This window comes from Schistocerca serialis, chromosome 1 (assembly GCF_023864345.2).
Source record: "Schistocerca serialis cubense isolate TAMUIC-IGC-003099 chromosome 1, iqSchSeri2.2, whole genome shotgun sequence".
Lineage (NCBI taxonomy): Eukaryota > Metazoa > Arthropoda > Insecta > Orthoptera > Acrididae > Schistocerca > Schistocerca serialis.
In genome coordinates, this window is record NC_064638.1 from 106,706,354 (window position 1) to 106,728,665 (window position 22,312).

A 22,312-nucleotide genomic window follows, 5' to 3' on the forward strand; every position below is an offset into this window, starting at 1 on the left:
ACAATACATCAGGTGGCTATGCCCAAAATGAGGGATGGAGGGTGCAGGTACGTCGCCAGGACGATCGAGAGTGCCAAGGTCGTAGGGCACAGAGGACTGATGGTGCACCACGTAAGGTGTCCTTCCCCAAAAGGCTCGTACTTCTGTGGAATTTGGAAAAATGGAGGTCAAACCCGAACGGGGACCATCACATTAAGGCCAAAACGTTTGAGACTCCTTTTAGTCGCCTCTTACGACAGGCAGGAATACCACGGGCCTATTCTTACCCCCGAACCCGCAGGGGGTGCACCAAGTGGTTTGCGAATGCTGACCTATAGTCGTCAACAAACGCACCTTAACCTGTGGGTCACAATAGTAATACCAACGAGCGAGCCCTATTTGTTTTTCTACTACTTTACAGTAACAATACAGGCAGTTTGGAGATGTAAATAATGATGTGATACTTAAAGTGAGGGTTCATTATGACTTTCACTGAATGGCGTACAGATATCGTTCTACATAATCGTCAAGCATGCCTTAACTTGAAACTACAATGGTATGCCAATAAGCAAGCAACATACGTTATGTGCCGTTATAGATTAAATCTTTACATATTTTGATATATCATGCTTTCGTTAAAGTGATACTTTATTTTGGGTCAAACAACGAATTTCTACCAGAGACTGCAACTTCTTTTGTGTGGAGCCCTGTCCGTTATTGTGTTTGATGAAGACAAGGTGAGTAGCCGATATTTTTATCTAACTTTTTGGAAAGCTAAGGTATCGTGTTTTGTTTCTTCTGTACTTATAATTGCTTACTAAAAAAAATAAATTTTAAGTGATACACTGCATTAAATATCTCTCCATACCACATCATTTTTTGTGTACTTTCTGGAGCTGAAGTGCCAATTAATATAACGCCGGTGGATTATCATGCTATACATAGAAACTGATACACCTGTCCAATATAGTGTAGGGCCCCCACGAGCTTGCAGACGTGCCACAGCACGACGTGATATGGACTCAGCTAGTGTCTGATGGGGTGCTGGAGGAAATGATACGATGAATCCTGCAGGGCTATCCATACATCCGTAAGAGTACGAGGGGGTGATGATCTCTTCTGAACAGCACGTTGTAAGGCATCCCAGATATGCTCAATAATGTTCATGTCTAGGGAGTTTGGTGGCCAGCGGAAGTGTTTAAACTCAGAAGATTGTTCCTAGAGCCACACTGTAGCAATTCTGGACGTATGGGGTGTCGCATTGTCCTGTTGGAATTGCCCAAGTCCGTCGGAATGCACAATGGACACGAATGGATGCAGGTGATCAGACAAAATTCTTACGCACGTAGCACCTGCCGTATTTGTATCTAGACATATCAGGGGGTCCCATATCACTCCCACTGCACAAGCCCCACACCATTACAGATTCTCCGCCAGCTTGAACAGTCCTCTGCTGAAATTCAGAGTCCATGGCTTCATGAGGCTGTTTCCATACCCGTACACATTCATCCACTCTATACACCTTGAAACGCGTCTCGTCCGATCAGGCAATATGTTTCCAGTCATTAACAGTCCAATTCAGGTGTTGACGGGACCAAGTGAGGGGCATCAAGGGTACACGAGTGGGCCTTCGGTTCCAAAAGCCCATATCGATGATGTTTCGTTGAATAGTTCGCACAGTGACACTTGTTGATGGCCCAGCACTGAAATCTGCGGCAATCTGCCAAAGGACTACACTTATGTCACGCTGAACGATTTCCTTTAGTCGTCGTTCGTCCCGTTCTTGTAAGATCTTTTGGAGGCCGCAGAGATGTCGGAAACTTGATGTTTTGGTTAGTTGGTTGGTTTGGGGGATTAAAGGGACCAGACTGCTATGGTCATCGGTCCCTTTTTCCAAAGACAAAGAACACCCACAGATAATAAAAATGAGGAACAGAAGAGACCACAGACGATACAGAACAAGAGAAACAGAGACAAAGACAAGACAAAACGAACTAAAACCACACAGAGTGTGACGGTTGTTGGCCGACCATAGACAGAAAAAAGGAAAAGCCAACCACTTAGAAACACAGTAAAAAAAATCAGTTGAAAATCATAGGCCAAAGGCCAGAATCAACACAAAACAATAAAATAAAACAGAAACAGATTAAATGATAAAATCCCCCTGCCCGAATAAAACGTAAAACTAAGTCAGCCACAGTAGAGTCGCCTGTTAAAAGGGCAGGGAGCGTATCAGGCAGCGCAAATGTCTGCCTGACCACAGCTAAAAGGGGGCAGGCCAACAGATTGTGGGCCACTGTCAAAGCCGCCCCGCAGCGACATACAGGAGGGTCCTCCCGTCGCAGTAAATAACTGTGTGTTAGCCGAGAGTGGCCAATGCGGAGCCGACAAAGGACGACAGAGTCCCTGCGGTAGGCTCGCATGGATGACCGCCACACAGTCGTCGTCTCCTTAATGGCACAGAGTTTATTGGGTTTAATCCGATCGCGCCATTCAGCGTCCCAAAGCGCAAAAACTTTTCGGCGGAGGACTGCCCGCAAATCAGTCTCTGGGAGGCCAACATCCAGAGATGGTTTACACGTGGCCTCTTTCGCCAGGCGGTCAACATGTTCATTGCCTGGGATACCGACATGACCGGGGGTCCACACAAAGACCACAGAGCGGCCGCAACGCGCAAGAGTATGCAGGGACTCATGGATAGCCATCACCAGACGAGAACGAGGAAAACACTGGTCGAGAGCTAGTAAACCCCTCAGGGAATCGCTACAGATCAAGAAGGACTCACCCGAGCAGGAGCGGATATACTCTAGGGCTCGAAAGGTGGCGACTAGCTCAGCAGTGTAAACGCTGCAGCCAGCCGCCAAGGACCGTTGTTCGGAATGGTCCCCGAGAGTTAGTGCATACCCGACATGACCAGCAACCATCGAATCGTCGGTGTAAACAATTCCAGAGCCCTGATACGTGGCAAGGATGGAATAAAAGCGGCGGCGGAAGGCCTCTGGATGGACCGAGTCCTTCAAGCCCTATGCCAAGTCGAGCCGAAGGCAAGGGCGAGGAACACACCACGGGGGTGTACGCAGAGGCGCTAGGAAAGGAGGCGGAACAGGGAAAAACCCAAGCCCACATAGAAGCTCCTTGACGCGTACGGCGATCGGACAACCCGACCGGGGCCGACGGTCCGGCAGATGGACGACCGACTGCGGGAACAGGACACGGTAATTTGGATGCCAGGGCAAACTAAAAACATGGGCAGCATAAGCAGCCAGTAATTGTTGGCGTCGTACCCACAGTGGAGGTACACCTGCCTCCACTAGTACGCTGTCCACAGGGCTGGTGCGGAAAGCACCAGTGGCAAGGCGTATGCCGCTGTGGAGAATTGGGTCCAGCACCCGCAACGCAGACGGGGATGCTGAGCCATATGCCAGGCACCCATAATCCAGACGGGACTGGATTAACGCCTGGTAGAGCCGCAACAGGGTAGAGCGGTCGGCTCCCCAGCGGGTGTGGGTCAAACATCGCAGTGCATTGAGATGCCGCCAACACGTCTGTTTGAGCTGCCGGATATGAGGCAGCCAAGTCAACCGGCCATCGAAAACCACCCCCAAAAACCTGTGTGATTCCACCACCGAAAGACGTTCGCCGTTAAGAGAAAGCTGCGGCTGCGGGTGGACAGTACGTCGCCGGCAGAAATGCATAACGCAGGTCTTGGCTGCCAAAAACTGAAACCCGTGCGCTACAGCCCAAGACTGCGCCCTACGGATAGCGCCCTGTAGCTGACGTTCAACAGCTGCAATGCCAGTAGAGCTGTAGTAAAGGCAGAAGTTGTCAGCATACAGGGAAGCGGAGACAGAGTTTCCCACGGCCGCAGCAAGACCGTTAATGGCTATTAAAAACAGACAGACACTTAAAACGGATCCCTGTGGCACACCGTTCCCCTGGACGTGGGAGGAACTATACGAGGCCGCGACTTGCACGCGGAAGGTACGACACGACAGAAAATTGCGGATAAAAATCGGCAGAGGACCACGAAGACCCCATCCATGAAGCGTAGAAAGGATGTGATGACGCCACGTCGTATTGTACGCCTTCCGCATGTCGAAAAAGACAGCGACCAGGTGCTGACGGCGGGAAAAGGCAGTATGGATGGCCGACTCCAGGCTCACCAGATTGTCGGCGGCGGAGCGGCCTTTACGGACCCCACCCTGAGATGGAGCCAGAAGGCCCCGAACTCCAGTACCCAATTCAAGTGCCGGCTCACCATCCGTTCAAGCAACTTGCAAAGAACGTTGGTGAGGCTAATGGGACGGTAGCTGTCCACCTCCAGAGGGTTCTTTCCAGGTTTCAAAACGGCGATGACAATGCCTTCCCGCCATTGCGACGGAAACTCCCCCTCGACCCAAAGACGGTTGTAAAGATCCAGAAGGCGCCGCTGGCAGTCCACTGAAAGGTGTTTCAGCATCTGACAGTGGATGCCATCTGGCCCAGGAGCGGTATCAGGGCAAGCAGCGAGGGCACTGCGAAATTCCCACTCACTAAATGGAGCATTGTAAGATTCTGGGTGGTTGGTGCGAAACGAAAGGCTCCGACCTTCCTTCCGCTCTTTAATGGAGCGGAAGGCCTGGGGGAAATTCGCAGAAGCGGAACTCATAGCAAAATGCTCTGCTAAGCGATTTGCAATGACGTCGGAGTCAGTACAAACTGCTCCATTCAGTGAGAGCGCAGGGACGCTGACAGGTGGCCGATAGCCGTAGACGCGTCAAATCTTGGCCCAGACCTGCGATGGACTGACATGGAGGCCAATTGTGGACACATACCGCTCCCAGCACTCCTTCTTGCCTTGGCGGATAAGGAGGCGGGCCCGCGCACGCAGCCGTTTGAACGCGATAAGGTGGTCGAGGGAGGGGTGTCGCTTGTGACGCTGGAGCGCCCGCCGGCGATCTTTAATCGCTTCAGCGATCTCAGGCGACCACCAAGGCACAGCCTTCCGCCGAGGGGACCCACAGGAATGGGGAATGGCAGATTCGGCGACAGTAACGATGCCGGTGGTGACCGATTGAACCACCGCATCAATGTCATCGGTAGAGAGAGGCTCAAAAGCGGCAGTGGAGGAGAACAAGTCCCAGTCAGCCTTATTCATAGCCCAGCTGCTAGGGCGCCCAGAAGAGTGGCGCTGTGGTAGTGACAAAAAGATCGGAAAGTGGTCATTACCACACAGGTCGTCATGCACATTCCATTGGACAGACGGTAAGAGGCTATGGCTACAGATTGAAAGGTCAATGGCGGAGTAGGTGCCATGCGCCACACTGAAGTGTGTGAAGGCACCATCATTTAACAGCGAGAGATCGAGCTGCGACGATAAATGCTCAACGATGGCGCCACGACCTGTTGCCACTGACCCACCCCACAGAGGGTTATGAGCGTTGAAGTCGCCCAATAGCAAGAAAGGTGGCGGCAATTGGGCGACCAGTGCAGCCAGGACATGCTGCGAGACATCACCATCCGGAGGAATGTAAAGACTGCAGACGGTAATAGCCTGTGGCGTCCACACACGTACAGCGACAGCCTCTAAAGGCGTCTGGAGAGGGACAGACTCGCTGTGCAGAGTGTGAAGGACATATATGCAGACGCCACCAGACACCCTTTCATAAGCTGCTCAGTTCATATAATAACCCCGATAGCCACGGAGGGCGGGGGATCGCATTGCCGGAAACCAAGTTTCCTGCAGAGCAATGCAAAGGAAAGGATGAAGGCTGATAAGCTGGCGGAGCTCAGCTAGATGGTGGAAGAAACCGCTGCAGTTCCACTGGAGGATGGTGTTGTCCATGGCTGGGAAAGGCGTGACGAGACTGGGAAGGCAGATTACGCCACTGGGTCACCTGCTGCCTCCGATGGAGCATCTGTGCAAATGCCATCCATTGCGTCCGAGGGACCGGCAAGAGCGAGGTCCTCAGCGGACGCCAGAATCTCCACCTCGTCCTCAGAGGCAGAGCTTGTAGGAAGCGGTGGGATCGGTGCCACTGCAATACCGTTGGTCTTGGGGACTTTCTTCTTTTTCTGCTTGTCACGCTGTGCCTTCGGCGGTTCAGGCTGCATGGGCTTCACTGGCTCAGTCTCAGGGACAGACGACGACCGCGAGGCCCGACGACCAGGGACTGGCGGTTGTTGCAACCACTTGCGGGCGTCTGCTTTTCCACTGGTCGGAACTTGCGAAGGGAGGTCCCCAAGGGATCCCCTCCTAGCGAGAGCAGCCGAAGAAGTCTTACGCTTCTCAGGCTGGGAAGGGGGAGCTGATGTCTCTGATGGTTGGGAGGGTGTTGCTCCTGGAGAAAATGGAGCAGGAGCAACAGGGTGTGAAGTGCCCCCCACAAGCAAGGGGGCTGGTGGATGCTGACCGATCTGAGAGCCGATTCGTGATGACGGGAAAACCGTCGTTGCAGCAACGGCGTAGGTTGACGTCATTGCCACAGGATAGAGCCTCTCATATTTCCGTCCAGCCTCGGGGTAGGTCAGCCGATCCAAGGTTTTATATTCCATTATCTTCCTTTCTTTCTGCAATATCCTACAGTCCGGCGAGCAGGGGGAATTGTGTTCTCTGCAGTTAACACAGATAGGAGGCGGGGCACATGGAGTATCGGGATGCGAAGGACGTCCACAATCCCGTCACATGAGGCTGGAAGTACAACGAGATGACATGTGCCCGAACTTCCAGCATTTAAAACACCGCATCGGAGGAGGGATATATGGTTTCACATCACAACGGTAAACCATCACCTTGACCTTTTCGGGTAATACATCACCTTCGAAGGCCAAGATGAAGGCAGCAGTGGCTACCTGATTATCCCTCGGACCCCGATGGACGCGCCGGACGAAGTGAACACCTCGTCATTCGAGGTTGGCGCGTAATTCATCGTCGGAATGCAGAAGAAGATCCCTGTGGAATATAAGACTCTGGACCATGTTGAGACTCTTATGCGGCGTGATGCTAACGGAAACATCCCCCAACTTGTCACAATTGAGCAACCTCCATGACTGGGCAGAGGATGCCGTTTTGATGAGCACAGAACCAGAGCGCATCTTGGACAAGCCCTCCACCTCCCCGAACTTGTCCTCTAAATGCTCTACAAAGAACTGAGGCTTCACGGATATAAAAGATTCCCCATCAGTTCTGGTACAGACAAGATATCTGGGCGAATACGTCTCATTGTCACGCAATGCCTGTCGTTCCTCCCATGGTGTGGCGAGGGACGGGAACGATTTGGGGTCATAAATGTTACCTTTTAAAATGGGCTCTCGAACGCTTAGAGACTGCTGACGGCTGGCCGCCAGCGAGAGATGATGTACCACACTTCATTGCGTGTCATCCGCCCTGATGCCACCTACTCCGACCAAGGGCCCTCCTCACTGGCGCCACCCAGCCACAGCAAAGGCCACCTGTTAGGATGGCCATTGCCGGGAATCCCGATGCCCCAGGGAGATGGGCATCTACTCCTTGGCATACGTGGGGAGTTAACGGCGCAGGCATCAGCAGAGCGATCCCTGTGTTGTCAGGGGGCTACAACCAAGAGGGTACATGGTGGCCCCACCACAACGGACTGGCTACCGTGCTGGATCTTAGGTGCAAAAATGGACAAGGTCGTCGTCCCAGTTAAAAGAAACACTGCAGAGTGCAGTGCGGTAAACGCCCAAGAGATCGAAAACGAGCGGAACACCATTGCAACGACGAGAAAGACGGCGAAAGGTCTAATTGCACGACAGATACAGTGCACCATGTAAGGCGCCCATCCCCAATTGGCTCGCTCTTCGGATAAATTTAGAAAGATGGAGGTCAAACCCGAGAGGGGACCATCATATAAGGCCGAAACGTTGGAGACTCCTTTTAGTCGCCTCTTACGACAGGCAGGAATACCGCGGGCCTATTCTAACCCCCGAACCCGCAGGGGGGAGGTGAGGGGGGTGGCGAAGATGGGGGATGGGGAAGGATGCGGAAAGGGAAGGTATGCAGCCCGGAAAGGAAGGAAGGCCACATTAGCTCGAGGCTCCATGCTCGCTACGCACGTATCCACAAGAGAGTTGTGGAGCCGCTGGGGGGTATTGCTGTTGTTGTTGTTGTTGTTGTTGTTGTTGTTGTAAGCCCTAACTTCACGACTGTTATTGTGATTAGATGGGTAAGGTCGCTTTACTTGATAATAATGAGAATTACGAAGTTCTCCAGAACCACCACCTGAATCATTTCCACACCTAAAATTATCTCTCGAAAATATTAATCTGTCATCGTCACGAGATTTATTTAAAATATGTAATTGTTCCAAGTAGCCTAAAATACTACTTACTCTTTCCCAGTCTCTCCCTATTAATTTGTCTTTTACATATGTCGGCATGTGACTTATTAACAATTTAATTAGATGTCCTTCATTGATAGGTTAATCTAAAAACTTCACTCTTGTAAGGTGACACTAAGTATTTTCGGAATCTTCAACTACCCTTGTAAGGGGCCGGATCCAATAACTAACGTTAACTTTTGTTGCTCCCATTCTGACCTATATTTTTCCTTAAATTGGTAGACAAAATCCTTCCAATTACGAAAATATTTAGCATTTAATACGCCCCATTCGGCGGCTTCTCTTTCCAGACGTCCCACCACAAAGCTTTTTCTTTTCTTACTATCCCACGTTCGAGGTAAAGCATCTTCCAATGTTCCTATAAACACAATGGGATGTACTGAGCCTTCGGGTTTAATACCAGGAAACCGGTTCGATAACTGACCACTATTTCCAATCCGAATTTCTTCCCACAAATCTTCAATACAAAGAATAACCATAGGTTCCTTTCCATTTACGTGTGGACTCTGCATGCTCCCTACAGAGGCATTGTACTGTACGGGATTTTCGTCTAATATTTTATCTCGTGCTTTTGAGCTAGCGCCTTACGTCTCTTGTCCTGGGGGAGGTAACACAGACAATCCATCGCTAGTTACGTCACGGTTAATGACCACTACAAAATCTAAATTACGATCAGTTCTAATTGTCTCGTTTCTTTCATCACGAAGTCTCTACAACCCCCATCGTTCAACAGATTCTCTTTGCCAAGACTTGTTTAATTCTATTTCATTCTTCTCTATTCGTTGCTTAAGAGAAGATAGTTCTTGTTTCTCCTTCTCTAACTCGCTTGCAAGCTGAGATAATTTTTCTTCCTGTATTTTGTTTATAACATTTTTAACTTCCACCCGAGATTCAGTAAATTCATCCCTGATAGCTTTAACAATGTTTAGAATCTCTTCTCTTAAATCATTGTTGTTAGTTTCGAGATCGGTGGAAGATTTGATTTCAGACTAGCAAAATCTCCCTAAAGCTTATGTATATCTTGTATCAGCTTATCCTTTCTTCCCTAGACTCACGAATGTGTGTTTGTTATTGAGAAGCTACTTCTGTTATCTGGTTGGGTGGTTTGTGAGATTAAAGGGACCAGGACCACACTGCGATGGTCAACGGTCCCTTTTTCCAAAATATCAAACACACACACAGAATAAAAGAGAACAATGGAAAAGATGAATGACTACACAGGACATGAAAGACAGAGACCAGACAAAAGGAATTAAAATAACACAGAGTGTGACAGTGGTTGGCCGATAATAGAGAGAAGAAAGGAAAAGCCATCCACCGAGAAAAACTCAGTCTAAAATCGTAGGACCAAGGCCAGACTCAACACATAAAACACTCAGATTAAGTTACTAAAACCCCTGCCCGAATAAAACGCAGTATCACCTGTTAAAAGGGCAGGACAACAAAATGTGGACCACCATCAAAGCCGATCCACAGTGGCAGAGGCGGGTCCTCACGGTACAGTAAATATCGGTGCGTCAGCTGGGTGTGGGCAATGTGGAGCTGACAAAGGACAACAGAGTCCCTGCGAGTGGCTCGCATGGATGACCACCACACAGTCGTCGTCTCCTTGATAGCACGAATTTTATTAGGTGTGGTCAGATCGCGCCAGTCAGCGTCCCAAAGCGCGAGAACTTTACGAGCTAAGACTGCTCGCAAATCAGGCTCCGGGGGGCCAATGTGCAGAGTTGGTTCACTGGTGGCCTGTTTGTGTTTGGCCAGGCGGTCAACATGTTCATTGCCTGGTATACCAACATGGCCTGGGGTCCACACAAAGACAACAGAGCGGCCGCAACGAGCAAGAGTATGCAAGGACTCCTGGACAGACATCACCAGACGAGAGCGAGGGAAACACTGGTCGATAGCTCTGAAACCGCTCAGGGAGTCGCTAGAGATGACGAAGGATCACCTGAGCAGGAGCGGATGTACTCTAGGGCACAAAAGATAGCGCCAGCTCAGAAGTGGAAACGCTGCAGCCAGCCGGCAATGAATGTTGTTCGTAGTGGTCCCCTAGAGTGAGAGCATAACCGACACGACCAGCAAACTTCGACCCGTCCGTGTAAACAACGCCAGAGCACTGATACGTGGCAAGGATGGAATAAAAGCGGCGGCGGGAGACCTCTGGAGGAACTGAGTGCGTCGGGCGCCGTGCCAAGTCTAGCCGAAGGCACACACCACGGGGGTGTACGCAGAGGTGCCCAGTAAGTAGGCGGAACAGGGAAAACCCCAAGACCTGAGAGAAGCTCTGACGCGGACCGCGATCGTACAGCCTGACCAGAGCCAATGCTCTCGGAAGATGGACGACTGACCGAGGGAACAGGAGAGTATAATTAGGATGCCCGGGCAAGCTACAAACATGTGCTGCATAAGCAGCCTGTAAACGTTGGCACCGCAACTGCAGCGGAGGGACACTTGCCTCCACAAGTAAGCTGTTCACAGGGCTGATCCGCAAAGCACCAGTGGCAAGTCGTATCCCACTGTGAAGGTGGTGGTGGTGGTGGTGGTGGTGGTTGTTGGGATGCTTAAGGGGGACTAAACAGCGAAGGTCATCAGTCCCCCATTCCAAAATCAGGCGAGCCGAAAATCGACGGAGCAGGTAAAAACCAAAGGGGGTGGAGACGTCCCCCCAGGCGCTAAAAGAACACAAATGCAGCAACAAACACTACAGACAAGAACAGGACAGAGGAACACCAGACAGAAAGAAACAGAAGAAAGGAAGATGGCCGGAGACTGGTTGACTGACCACGAGAACAAAAAAGGAAAAGAGTCAACCATCTCACGGCACACCAGAACAGCAACAGACACAAGGACAAAAGACACAGAAAGGGAAAGGTGCAGGACCTCCCTAAATCGAACCATAAAACGGACTACCACGGATAAAATTTAAAACGTCATCAGCCATGGAGGCATCGTCGGATAAAACCAAAACCAAAGTGCCCGGGAGATTAAAAGATTGCCGGAGTGCGCGCAGTCGAGGACACTCCAGCAAAATGTGGCCGACCGTCAGCCGGGACCCACACCGACACATGGAGGGATCCTCCTGACGCGACAGATGGCCGTGCGTCAGGTACGTATGGCCGATGCGCAGCCGACACAGGACTACCGAGTCCCTGCGAGAAGCCCGCAGGGAGGAACGCCACACATCGGTCGTCCCCTTGACAGCCCGTAGTTTATTCGGGGCTGTCATGCCACGCCACTCAGCAGCCCACATCCCAATCAGCCTACGGCGCAACACCAGCTGCTGATCGCGAGCCGTAAGGCCGATCTCCAAAGCCGGGGCGTCGATCGCCCCTTTGGCCAGCCTGTCTACACGTTCGTTCCCTGGGATGCCAACATGACCGGGCGTCCAAACCAAGACCACCGAACGACCAGAACGGGCAATGGCGGAAACAGACTCCTGAATGGAGGACACCAGAGGAGAGGAGGGATAGCAGCGGTCGATGGCCTGAAGGCTGCTCAGGGAGTCACTGCAGATCACGATGGACGTACCTGAGCAGAAACGCATATGCTCCAGAGCGCGCAATATGGCCACCAGCTCTGCAGTAAAAATACTGCAGCCAGCCGGCAAGGAGCGTTGCTCAACATGTGCAGCATGAGCAAAAGAGTAGGCCGTGCGACCATCAACCAGGGAACCATCAGTGTAGACAGGCGAGGAGCGCAAGAAAACGGCGACGGAGGGCCACAGGCGGAACCGAGTCCTTGGGTCCCTGTGCCAAGTCCAGACGGACGGACGGCCGGGACAAACACCAGGGAGGCGTAGGTGCACGGACCCGGAAGGGAGGCGGAAGAGGGAATGAACCCAATTCCGACAGCAGGGACTGAACGCGGACAACAACGGAAAGCCCAGACCTAGGTCGCCGTTCGGGCAGATGGAGGGCCATGGCAGGGAAAAGCAGGCGACGATTGGGATGGCCTGGCGAGCAATGCACGTGGACAGCATAGTCGGCGAGCAGTCGATGGCGGCGAATCCGCAGTGGGGGAACCCCAGTAGACTATCCACGGGGCTCGTACGAAAAGCACCAGTTGCAAGCCGGACCCCACAGTGGTGTATGGGGTCTAACAACTTCAACACTGAGGGTGATGCAGACCCATAGGCCAGGCTCCCGTAATCAAGCCGAGACTGCACAAGGGCTCTGTACAATCGCAGCAGCGTGCAGCGATCCGCACCCCAAGATGTGTGGCTAAGGCAGCGGAGGGCATTGAGGTGCCGCCAGCATTTTTGCTTCAGCTGAGTAACATGAGGAACCCATGTGAGCCGGGCATCAAACACGAGTCCCAAGAAGCGGCAAGTGTCCACCACTTCAAGCAGGTGGCCGTCGAGGTAAAGTTCAGGATGAGGGTGAACCGTCCGACGCCTGCAGAAGTGCATAACTCGAGTCTTGGCTGCAGAGAACTGAAAACCGTGAGTCAGAGCCCATGATGCAGCCTTGCGAACGGCCACCTGCAGCCTGCTTTCGGCGACTCCCGTAGTCGTGGAGCTAAATGAGATGCAGAAGTCGTCGGCAACCAAAGAAGGAGACACCAACGACCCCACTGCTGCAGCCAGACCATTAATGGCCACTAGAAATAACGAGACACTCAACACCGAGCCCTGCGGGACCCCATTTTCCTGTATATAAGAGGAACTAGAGGTGGCACCGACTTGCACCCGGAAAGAGCGGCGCAATAAAAAGCTTTGAAGAAAAGCCGGGAGCCGACCACGAAGACCCCACTCATGCAACGTGGCGAGGATGTGATGCCTCCATGTGGTGTCATACACCTTCTGCAGATCGAAAAATACTGCTACGAGATGCTGACGTCGGGCAAAGGCCGTACGGACAGCAGATTCCAGCTGCACCAAATTGTCCACTGCAGACCGGCCCCGACGGAAGCCACCCTGGGATGGAGCGAGGAGACCGCGCGACTCAAGGACCCAACACAAACGCCGCCCCACCATACGTTCGAGCAATTTGCACAAAAAGTTGGTGAGGGCAATGGGACGATAGCTGTCCACCGCCAGTGGGTCCGCACCGGGTTTCAAGATGGGGACAATAACACCCTCCCGCCATTGCGACGGGAACACGCCTTCGCTCCAAATGCGATTAAATATCGCGAGAATGTGTGTCTGGCAGTCCCTGGAGAGATGCTTCAGCATCTGCGCGTGGATGCAGTCTGGGCCTGGTGCTGTATCAGGGCAATCGGCGAGGGCGGCGAGGAATTCCCTCTCGCTGAAAGGTGCATTGTATGTTTCAGAACGACGCGTGTGGAATGAGAACGGCGTCCGCTCGGCTCGCTCCTTGAGAGAGCGAAAGGTGGGGGGATAAGCTGCAGTCGCAGAGCTCTTAGCGAAGTGCGCAGCAAGGTGTTCAGCAATGGCGGCAGCGTCCGTGCAGACAGTGCCGGCCAGGGAGATCCCAGGGACACCCGTAGGGGTCTGGGGGCCATAAATCCGCCGTATCCGGGACCACACGAGCGAGGGGGAGACACGGGAGCCCAGGAATGAGACGTACCTCTCCCAGCACTCCTGCTTACGCCGTGCAATAAGACGACGGGCGAAGGCACGGAGCCTCTTAAAGGCGATGAGGGTCTCCAGAGACGGGTGCCGCCTATGACGCTGGAGAGCCCGCCTACGGTCGCGAATAGCCTCAGCAATCTCCGGCGACCACCAGGGTACAGCCTTCCTCCGAGGGAGGCCAGAAGATTGGGGGATGGCAGCCTCGGCCGCTGAAATGATGGACGTGGTTAAAACACGGACCATCTCGTCAATGTCACCCTGTGGGGGAGACTCAATGGCAGCAGGAGAAGTAAAAGCCGGCCAGTCTTCCCTGTGGAGAGCCCAGCGGGGCAGGCGCCCAGAAGAACGACTCTGGGGTAGTGACAAATAGATGGGAAAATGGTCACTACCGCACAGCTCAGGGTGCACCCTCCAGTGGAGGGATGGGACAAGTCCAGGGCTGCAAATAGAGAGATCGATGGCCGAGAACGAGCCATGGGCAACACTGAAATGTGTGGGAGCACCGGTATTCAAGAGGCTAAGGTCGAGCTGAGCCAACACATGCTCCACGGCCCGACCGCGGTCATCAGAGACAGTCCCACCCCATAGAGGGTTGTGGGCATTGAAATCGCCCAGAAGCAGCAAAGGTGGCGGGAGTTGAGCCAGCAGTGCAGCCAAGACATGTCGGGGGAGCTCCCCATCCGGAGGAATGTAAACAGAGCAAACAGTAATAGCCGGCGAGAGCTCAACCCTGACAGCGACTGCCTCTAAAGGCGTCTGAAGGGGTAATGGCGAGCTACAAACAGAGTGGTGAACAAAAAGACAAACCCCACCCGACGCTCGTTGACAGGCAGCGCGGTTCTTATAGTATCCCCGATAACCGCGAAGGGCGGGGGTCCGCAGTGCCGGAAACCAAGTTTCCTGCAGAGCAATGCAGAGAACAGGGGAATCACTCAGAAGCATCCGGAGCTCAGGCAGGTGGCGGAAATAACCACCGCAGTTCCACTGGAGAATGGAAGCAGGAAGGGACTGGGAGGGCGTGAATGCCACTAAGAGGCAGACAGCGCCTCAGAGCCAACTGCCGCCACCGGGGGAGATGCAGCGGAGTTCATAGGAGAGGCCCACTAGGGTTCCGTGAGGGCGAGATCCGCGGCAGAGGCGAGGATCTCCACCTCATCCCCGGAGCCAGGACTATGTACAGCAGGCGGTGCGGAAACCGCCGGAACTTCCTTCTTCTTGGACACATGCTGTTCCTTCTTCTCAAGTCGGCCCTTAGGGTGAGAGGGCTGGGAGAGCTTCTCTGAAGGAGCGTCGGAGGCTGACGACGACGCAGAAGCCCTACGACCAGCAGGTGGCGGAACCTTCAGCCACTGGCTGACATCTGGCTGGGAAGGAGAAGAATCGGAGGAAGGGAGAACCCCGAGGGACCCCTTCCGTGAGAGAGGAACCGGCGGAGGCAACGCCCGCGGAGAAGGATGGGGAGGGATCGAGCCTCCCGGTTGTGGAGCAGATGTCAATCCCGAAGTAAGTGTGGGGGGGAGCGACAGAAGAGGGTTTGCCCCCAACTGCTAAGGGGGCAACAGAAGAAGGCTTGCCCCCAGGCACGAGGGGGGCAGACAGAGATACATGGCCCCGAGGGCCCACTGAAGGCGGCACAGATGAAGCGACAACCGTCGCTCGCGTGAGCGACGATAACGTGGCTGCAGCATAAGATGTTCGAATGGAAGCAGGATACAACCTTTCATATTTCTGTTTAGCCTCTCGATAAGTAAGCCGGTGCAGGGTCTTAAATTCCATTATCTTCCGCTCCTTATGAAGAACGGGGCAATCCGGCGAGCATGGAGAGTGGTGCTCCCCACAGTTGACACATACAGGCGGAGGCGCACATGGAGAATCAGGATGAGAGGGGCGTCCGCAATCTCGACATGTAGCGCTGGATGGGCAACGGGAGGACATATGCCCAAACTTCCAGCACTGGAAGCACCGCATCGGGGGAGGCACGTATGGCTTGACGTCGCAACGGTAAACCATCACCTTGACCTTCTCGGGCAAGACATCACCCTCGAAGGCCAAGATAAAGGCACCGGTGGCCACCCTGTTTGCCTTGGGTCCTCGATGGACATGACGGACAAAATGCACACCACGTCGTTCCAAGTCGGCTCTCAGCTCGTCATCGGATTGCAACAAGAGGTCACGATGGTAAATAATCCCCTGGACCATATTTAAGCTACTGTGGGGAGTGACGGTAACAGGGACGTCACCCAGCTTATCACACAAGAGGAACGCTCGTGACTGGGCTGGGGAGGACGTCTTGAGGAGGATGCACCCATTCCTCATTTTTGACAACCCCGCCACTTCCCCAAACTTATCCTCCAGGTGTTCCACAAAAAACATAGGCTTCGTCGTAAGAAAGGAGTCACCATCAGTCCTGCTGCAGACAAGGTATTGCGGTACGTAAGGCTCCCGCTTGGCACTAGATCGGCGTCCCTCCCATGGCGCAGCCAACGAGGGGAACGTCTGAGGGTCATATTGCGCAGCATCGAAGTCGACTCTACCTCACTTAGAGACGCTGGTGGCCGTGCGACCACCAGCTTGGTGTGATTTATTGCACTTCATTGCGCCACATCCGCCGAGATGCCACCTACTCCGAACGAGGGCTCTCCCCAAGGGCGCCACCCAGCCAAAGCAATGGGTACCTGGCTGATATCCCATTGCCTGGAGTCCCCGTGCCCCAGACAAGATGGGCACATACTCCTTGGCATGCATGGGGAGGAAACAGCTCTGGCATCTGTAGTGCGATCCCTGTGTGGTCAGGGGGCTACCACCAAGAGGGTACATGACGACCCCACCACAACGGACTGCCTACCGTGCTGGATTTTAGGTGTTGAAAGGGTCCACAGTTGTCGGGGGCGCTAAGAAGAAGAGTGCACAGAAGGCGAGAAGGAGACAACCCAGAAGATGGTGGGCGTAGTCCCCCCCCACACGACAATAGGTAACATGCAAGATGGTGGAGCAAGATGGACCAATAGAAAAACACCACGTAAGGTGTCCTTCCCAAAATGGCACGCACTAACAACGGAAATTTGGGAAAAAAGAAATAGGTCAAACCCAAGAGGGGACCATCACAGAAGGCCGAAACGTTTGAGACTCCTTTTAGTCGCCTCTTACGACAGGCAGGAATACCGCGGTCCTATTCTTACCCCCGAACCCGCAGGGGGTCATTGTGAAGGATTGGGTCCTGCACCTGGAACGCAAAATGGGATGCTGAACCATATGCCAGGCTCCGATAATCCAGACGGGACTGGATTAACGAATGGTAGAGCCGTAAGAGGGTAGATCCGCCGGCGCCCCAGCTGGTGTGGCTCAAGTGTCGCAGAGCATTAAGATGTCCCCAACACATCTGTTTAAGCTGCGGAATATGTGGGACCGAAGTCAACCGGGCATCAAAAACCATATCCAAAAACAGATGTGTCTCCACCACAGCAAGAAGTTCGCCTGCAACATAAAGCCTTGGCTCAGGGTGAACTGTTCGTCGAAGGCAGAACTGCATAACGCAGATCTTGGAAGCCGTAAACGGCAAGCCATGCGCAACAGCTCAGCACTGCACCTTGCGGATAGCGCCCTGCAGATGACATTAGAACTATAGTAAAGGCAGATGTCAGCATACAAGGAAGCTGATACAGACCTTCCCATCGCCGCAGTGAGCCCGTTAATTGCAATTAAAAACTGGTAGACACTGAGGACAGATCCCTGTGGTACCCCATTCTCCTGAATTCTGGAGAAACTATGGGAGGCGGCGACTTGCACGGGCAAGTTTCGATGCGACGGAAAATCGCGTATGAAAATCGGCAGCGGACAACGTAGAACTAAATCATGAAGTGTAGATAGGATGTGATGGCGCCATGTCCTATCTTAAGACTTCCGCATGTCGAAAAAGACGGCGACCAGGTGCTGACGGCGGGCTAAGGCTGTACGGATAGCTGTCTCCAGGCTCACCAGATTGTTTGCAGCAGAGGGGCCTTTACGGAACCCACCCTGAGACGGAGCTAGAAGGCCCCGAGACTCGGGTACCCAACTCAACGGGGAATGGCAGATTCTGTGCCCATAACGATGCCAGTGGTGACCGAGTGAACCACAGCATCAATGGCTTCATTAGAGAGAGGTGGAATAGCGACCATAGAGGAGAACAAGTCCCTGTCGGCGTTGTTCATAGCCCATCTGCGAGGGCGCCCAGAAGAGTGACGCTGTGGCAGTGACAAATATCGGAAAGTGGTCACTACCATACACATTGTCATGCGCACTCCATTGGAAAGACGGTCAGAGGCTCGGGCTGTAGATCAAAATGTCGATGGCGGACTACGTGCCATGTGCGACGCTGAAATGTGTGAACGCACCATCATTTAAAATGGAAAGGCCAATACATGCTCAACAGTGATGCCTCGACCTGTTGCCACTGGCCCACCCCACAGAGGGTTATGGGCGTTGAAGTCGCACAGTTACAGGGAAGGTGGCGGCAATTGGGCTATCAGTGCAGCCAAGACATGCTGTGAGACGTTACCATTAGGTGGAAGATAAATATTGGTTGGTTGGTTTGTGGGATTAAAGGGACCAGACTGCTACGTTCATCGGTCCATTTTTCCAAAAAACTAATTTTTTTTTTTTTTTTTTGTGGTTTTCGGGCGCACAACTTCAGTGGTCATTAGCGCCCTGACTACTCTAAGAATGCACCGCGAGGCACAAGTTGACAACAACAACTAAAAGGGAAGACACGATAAAAGACAGACTGACAGGCATAGGATTAAAAAACAGCATCATCAAATGTCCTTAGCGAGGTTTGTCAAATTGATAAAACAAAGAACACGAGCAGCTGCTCGTGGGTCATCCGCTAAAATGGCATCTAAAGTATTAGGCAGGTTAAGATCGAGGCGCAGTGTGTTAAGATCTGGACAGGACATTAAAATGTGTCTAACCGTCAGCAAGTGCCCACATGGGCAGAACGGCGCCGGCGCAGCCGTCAGCAGATGGCGATGGCTGAACCGGCAGTGTCCAATTCGTAACCTTGCTAAAACGACCTCCTCCCGCCGAGAAGGGCGTGAGGAGGACGTCCAAGCCACGGGAAGAGGTTTTAAGGCCCGAAGCTTGTTGTCGGTAAGTGCAGCCCAATCGGCATGCCACAGCGACACAACGCGCCGACAAATGACCCTGCTAAGATCGGACGAAGGGACACAACAAGAAGCTCTCCGAGGCTGGAGGACCGCAGCCTTGGCCGCGGCATCTGCAGCTTCGTTCCCAGGGATACCGACATGGCCAGGAACCCACATAAAGCTAACCGGCGTACCGACGTCCACCAGCTGCTGAAGAGAGCGTTGGATCCGGTGTACGAAAGGGTGAACCGGGTACGGATCACTGAGGCTCTGGATGGCGCTCAGGGAATCTGAGCAGATGACATAAGCAGAATGTCGGTGGCGGCAGATGTAAAGAACAGCCTGGTAGAGGGCAAAGAGCTCAGCTGTGAAGACCGAACAATGGCCATGGAGCCGGTATTGGAAACTTTGTGCCCCAACAATAAAGGAACACCCGACCCCGTCATTGGTCTTAGAGCCATCTGTATAAATTAAAGTCATGTCGATGAACTTCGAACGAAGTTCCAAAAAACGGGAGTGGTAGACCGAACCGGGGGTGACCTCTTTTGGGAGCGAGCTGAGGTCGAGGTGAACGCGGACCTGAGCCTGGAGCCAAGGTGGCGTGCGGCTCTCGCCCACTCGAAAGGTTGCAGGGAGTGAAAAATGAAGGTGTTGAAGGAGGCGACGAAAGCGAACTCCAGGGGGTAGCAAGGCAGAGACATACAACCCGTATTGAAGGTCAAGAGAGTCGTCAAAAAAGGAACGATAAGACGGATGGTCGGGCATTGACAGTAGCCGACAGGCATACCGACAAAGCAGTATATCGCGCCGGTAGGTGAGTGGCAATTCGCCAGCGTCAGCATGAAGACTCTCTACGGGACTGGTATAAAATGCTCCGATCGCAAGTCGTAAACCCCGATGTTGTATGGAGTTGAGGCGGCGTAAGATGGATGGCCGTGCAGAGGAGTATACGAAGCTCCCATAATCCAGCTTGGAGCGGACGATCGACCGATATAGACGAAGTAGGACGGTTCGATCCGCTCCCCACGACATACCACTGAGAACACGGAGGACATTTAAAGAACGGGTACAACGGGCGGCCAAATATGACACATGTGGAGACCAGCTAAGTTTCCTGTCAAAGGTAAGGCCTAAAAATTTGATTGTCTCCACGATTGGGAGAGCAACGGGACCGAGTCGTAAGGACGGTGGGAGAAACTCTTTGTAGCGCCAGAAGTTAATACAGACCGTCTTCTCGGCAGAAAAACGGAAGCCATTGGCGACACTCCAGGAGTAAAGACGGTCAAGAGAACGCTGAAGACAGCGCTCCAGGACACGTGTACACTGCGCGCTGCAGTAGATGGTAAAATCGTCCACGAAAAGGGAGCCTGATACATCAGCTGGGAGGCAATCCATTATTGGATTGATCGCGATGGCGAAGAGAGCGACGCTCAAAACTGAGCCCTGTGGCACCCCATTCTCCTGGCGAAAGGTGTCGGACAGGACAGATCCCACACGTACCCGAAACTGTCGATCCAGTAAAAAGGAACGAATAAAAAGAGGGAGGCGACCGCGAAGGCCCCATGTATGCATGGTGCGGAGAATGCCCGCCCTCCAACAGGTGTCATAAGCCTTCTCCAAATCAAAGAACACAGCCGCGGTCGGGCGCTTCCGCAAGAAGTTATTCATTATGAAGGTCGACAAGGTAACCAGATGGTCAACAGCAGAGCGGCGTCTACGAAATCCACATTGTACATTGGTAAGTAGGCGTCGAGACTCGAGCAGCCAAACCAATCGAGAGTTAACCATTCGCTCCATCACTTTACAGACACAGCTGGTAAGCGAGATAGGTCGATAACTGGAAGGCAAGTGCTTGTCCTTCCCCGGCTTAGGAATCGGGACAACGATAGACTCGCGCCAGCATGCGGGAACATGTCCCTCAATCCAGATGCGATTGTATGTACGAAGAAGAAAACCTTTACCCGCAGGAGAAAGGTTCTTCAGCATCTGAATATGAATAGAATCAGGCCCTGGAGCGGAGGACCGTGATCGGCCAAGTGCGGTTTCGAGTTCCCGCATGGTGAATGGGGCATTATAACTTTCACAATTCGAGGAGCGAAAGTTAGGTGGCCTAGCCTCCTCTGCCTGTTTGCGGGGGAGGAAGGCAGGGTGGTAATGAGCGGAGCTCGAAACCTCGGCGAAAAAGCGGCCGAAGGCATTGGAGACAGCCTCAGGGGCCACAAGGACTTCATTCGCGACCTTCAAGCCAGAAACTGGGGAGTGGACCTTAGTGCCAGATAGCCGGCGCAGGCTACCCCAGACAACAGAAGAAGGAGTAAAACTGTTGAAGGTGCTTGTGAAAGCAGCCCAGCTGGCTTTCTTGCTTTCTTTAATAATACGACGACACTGAGCACGTAATCGTTTATAATTAATACAATTCGCCACTGTAGGGTGGCGTTTAAAGGTGCGTAAAGCACGTCGACGAGCACGTAAAGCGTCTCTACATGCTGCGGTCCACCAGGGGACCGGTACGCGACGTGGAGAAGAAGTAGAGTGAGGGATGGAATATTCAGCAGCAGCGAGAATGACTTCCGTGAGGTGTGCGACCTGACGATCGCAGCTTGTGAAGGTTTGATCCTGAAAGTTCGCCCTGGAAGAGAAGAGCCCCCAGTCTGCCTTGGAGACGGCCCAACTAGAGGAGCACGGAGAGGGAGTGCGCTGCAAGAGATGGAGAACACACGGGAAGTGGTCGCTCGAGTATGTATCAGCAAGTGCATACCACTCAAACCGGCGTGCAAGTTGGGGAGAACATATAGAGAGGTCTAAATGGGAATAGGTGTGAGATGTGTCCGAAAGAAAAGTAGGGGCGCCAGTATTGAGGCAGACAAGATCGAGCTGGTTGAAAAGGTCTGCTAACAAGGAGCCCCTCGGGCAGGATGCTGGAGAGCCTCAAAGGGGATGGTGGGCATTGAAGTCTCCAGTTAACAAAAATGGTGCAGGTAGCTGAGCAATAAGTTGCGTCATGTCTGCCCTGGTAACGGCAGATGACGATGGAGCGTAAACGGTACAAAAGGAAAACGTAAAAGTGGGGAGAGTAATGCGGATGGCAACTGCCTGCAGGCCGGTGTGCAACGTGATGGGATCGTAGTAAATATCATCCCGGACCAGCAACATAACCCCTCCATGAGCTGGGATACCTGCCACAGGGGGTAGGTCAAAACGCACAGAGGTGTAGAGTGCCAAGGCAATTTGATCGCATGGGCGTAGCTTCGTTTCCTGGAGGGCTACGACGAGCGGACGATGCAAGCGGAGCAGCAACTTCAAGTCCTCTCGGTTGGAGCGAATGCTGCGAATATTCC

The 22,312-nt window shown here is 53.0% G+C and overlaps 1 protein-coding gene across 1 annotated transcript in view; it reads right to left on the reverse strand.

Annotated features, from left to right (window-relative positions):
* Positions 1–18,636: 18,636 nt before the first annotated feature.
* Positions 18,637–22,312, reverse strand: part of LOC126462772 (uncharacterized) — a 154,945-nt gene continuing 151,269 nt past the window's right edge. The window contains exon 2 of the mRNA XM_050096098.1: positions 18,637–19,599. Coding sequence (XP_049952055.1) covers positions 18,645–19,599 — 955 coding nt within the window. The 3' untranslated portion in view covers positions 18,637–18,644. The remainder of the gene's footprint in view (positions 19,600–22,312) is intronic.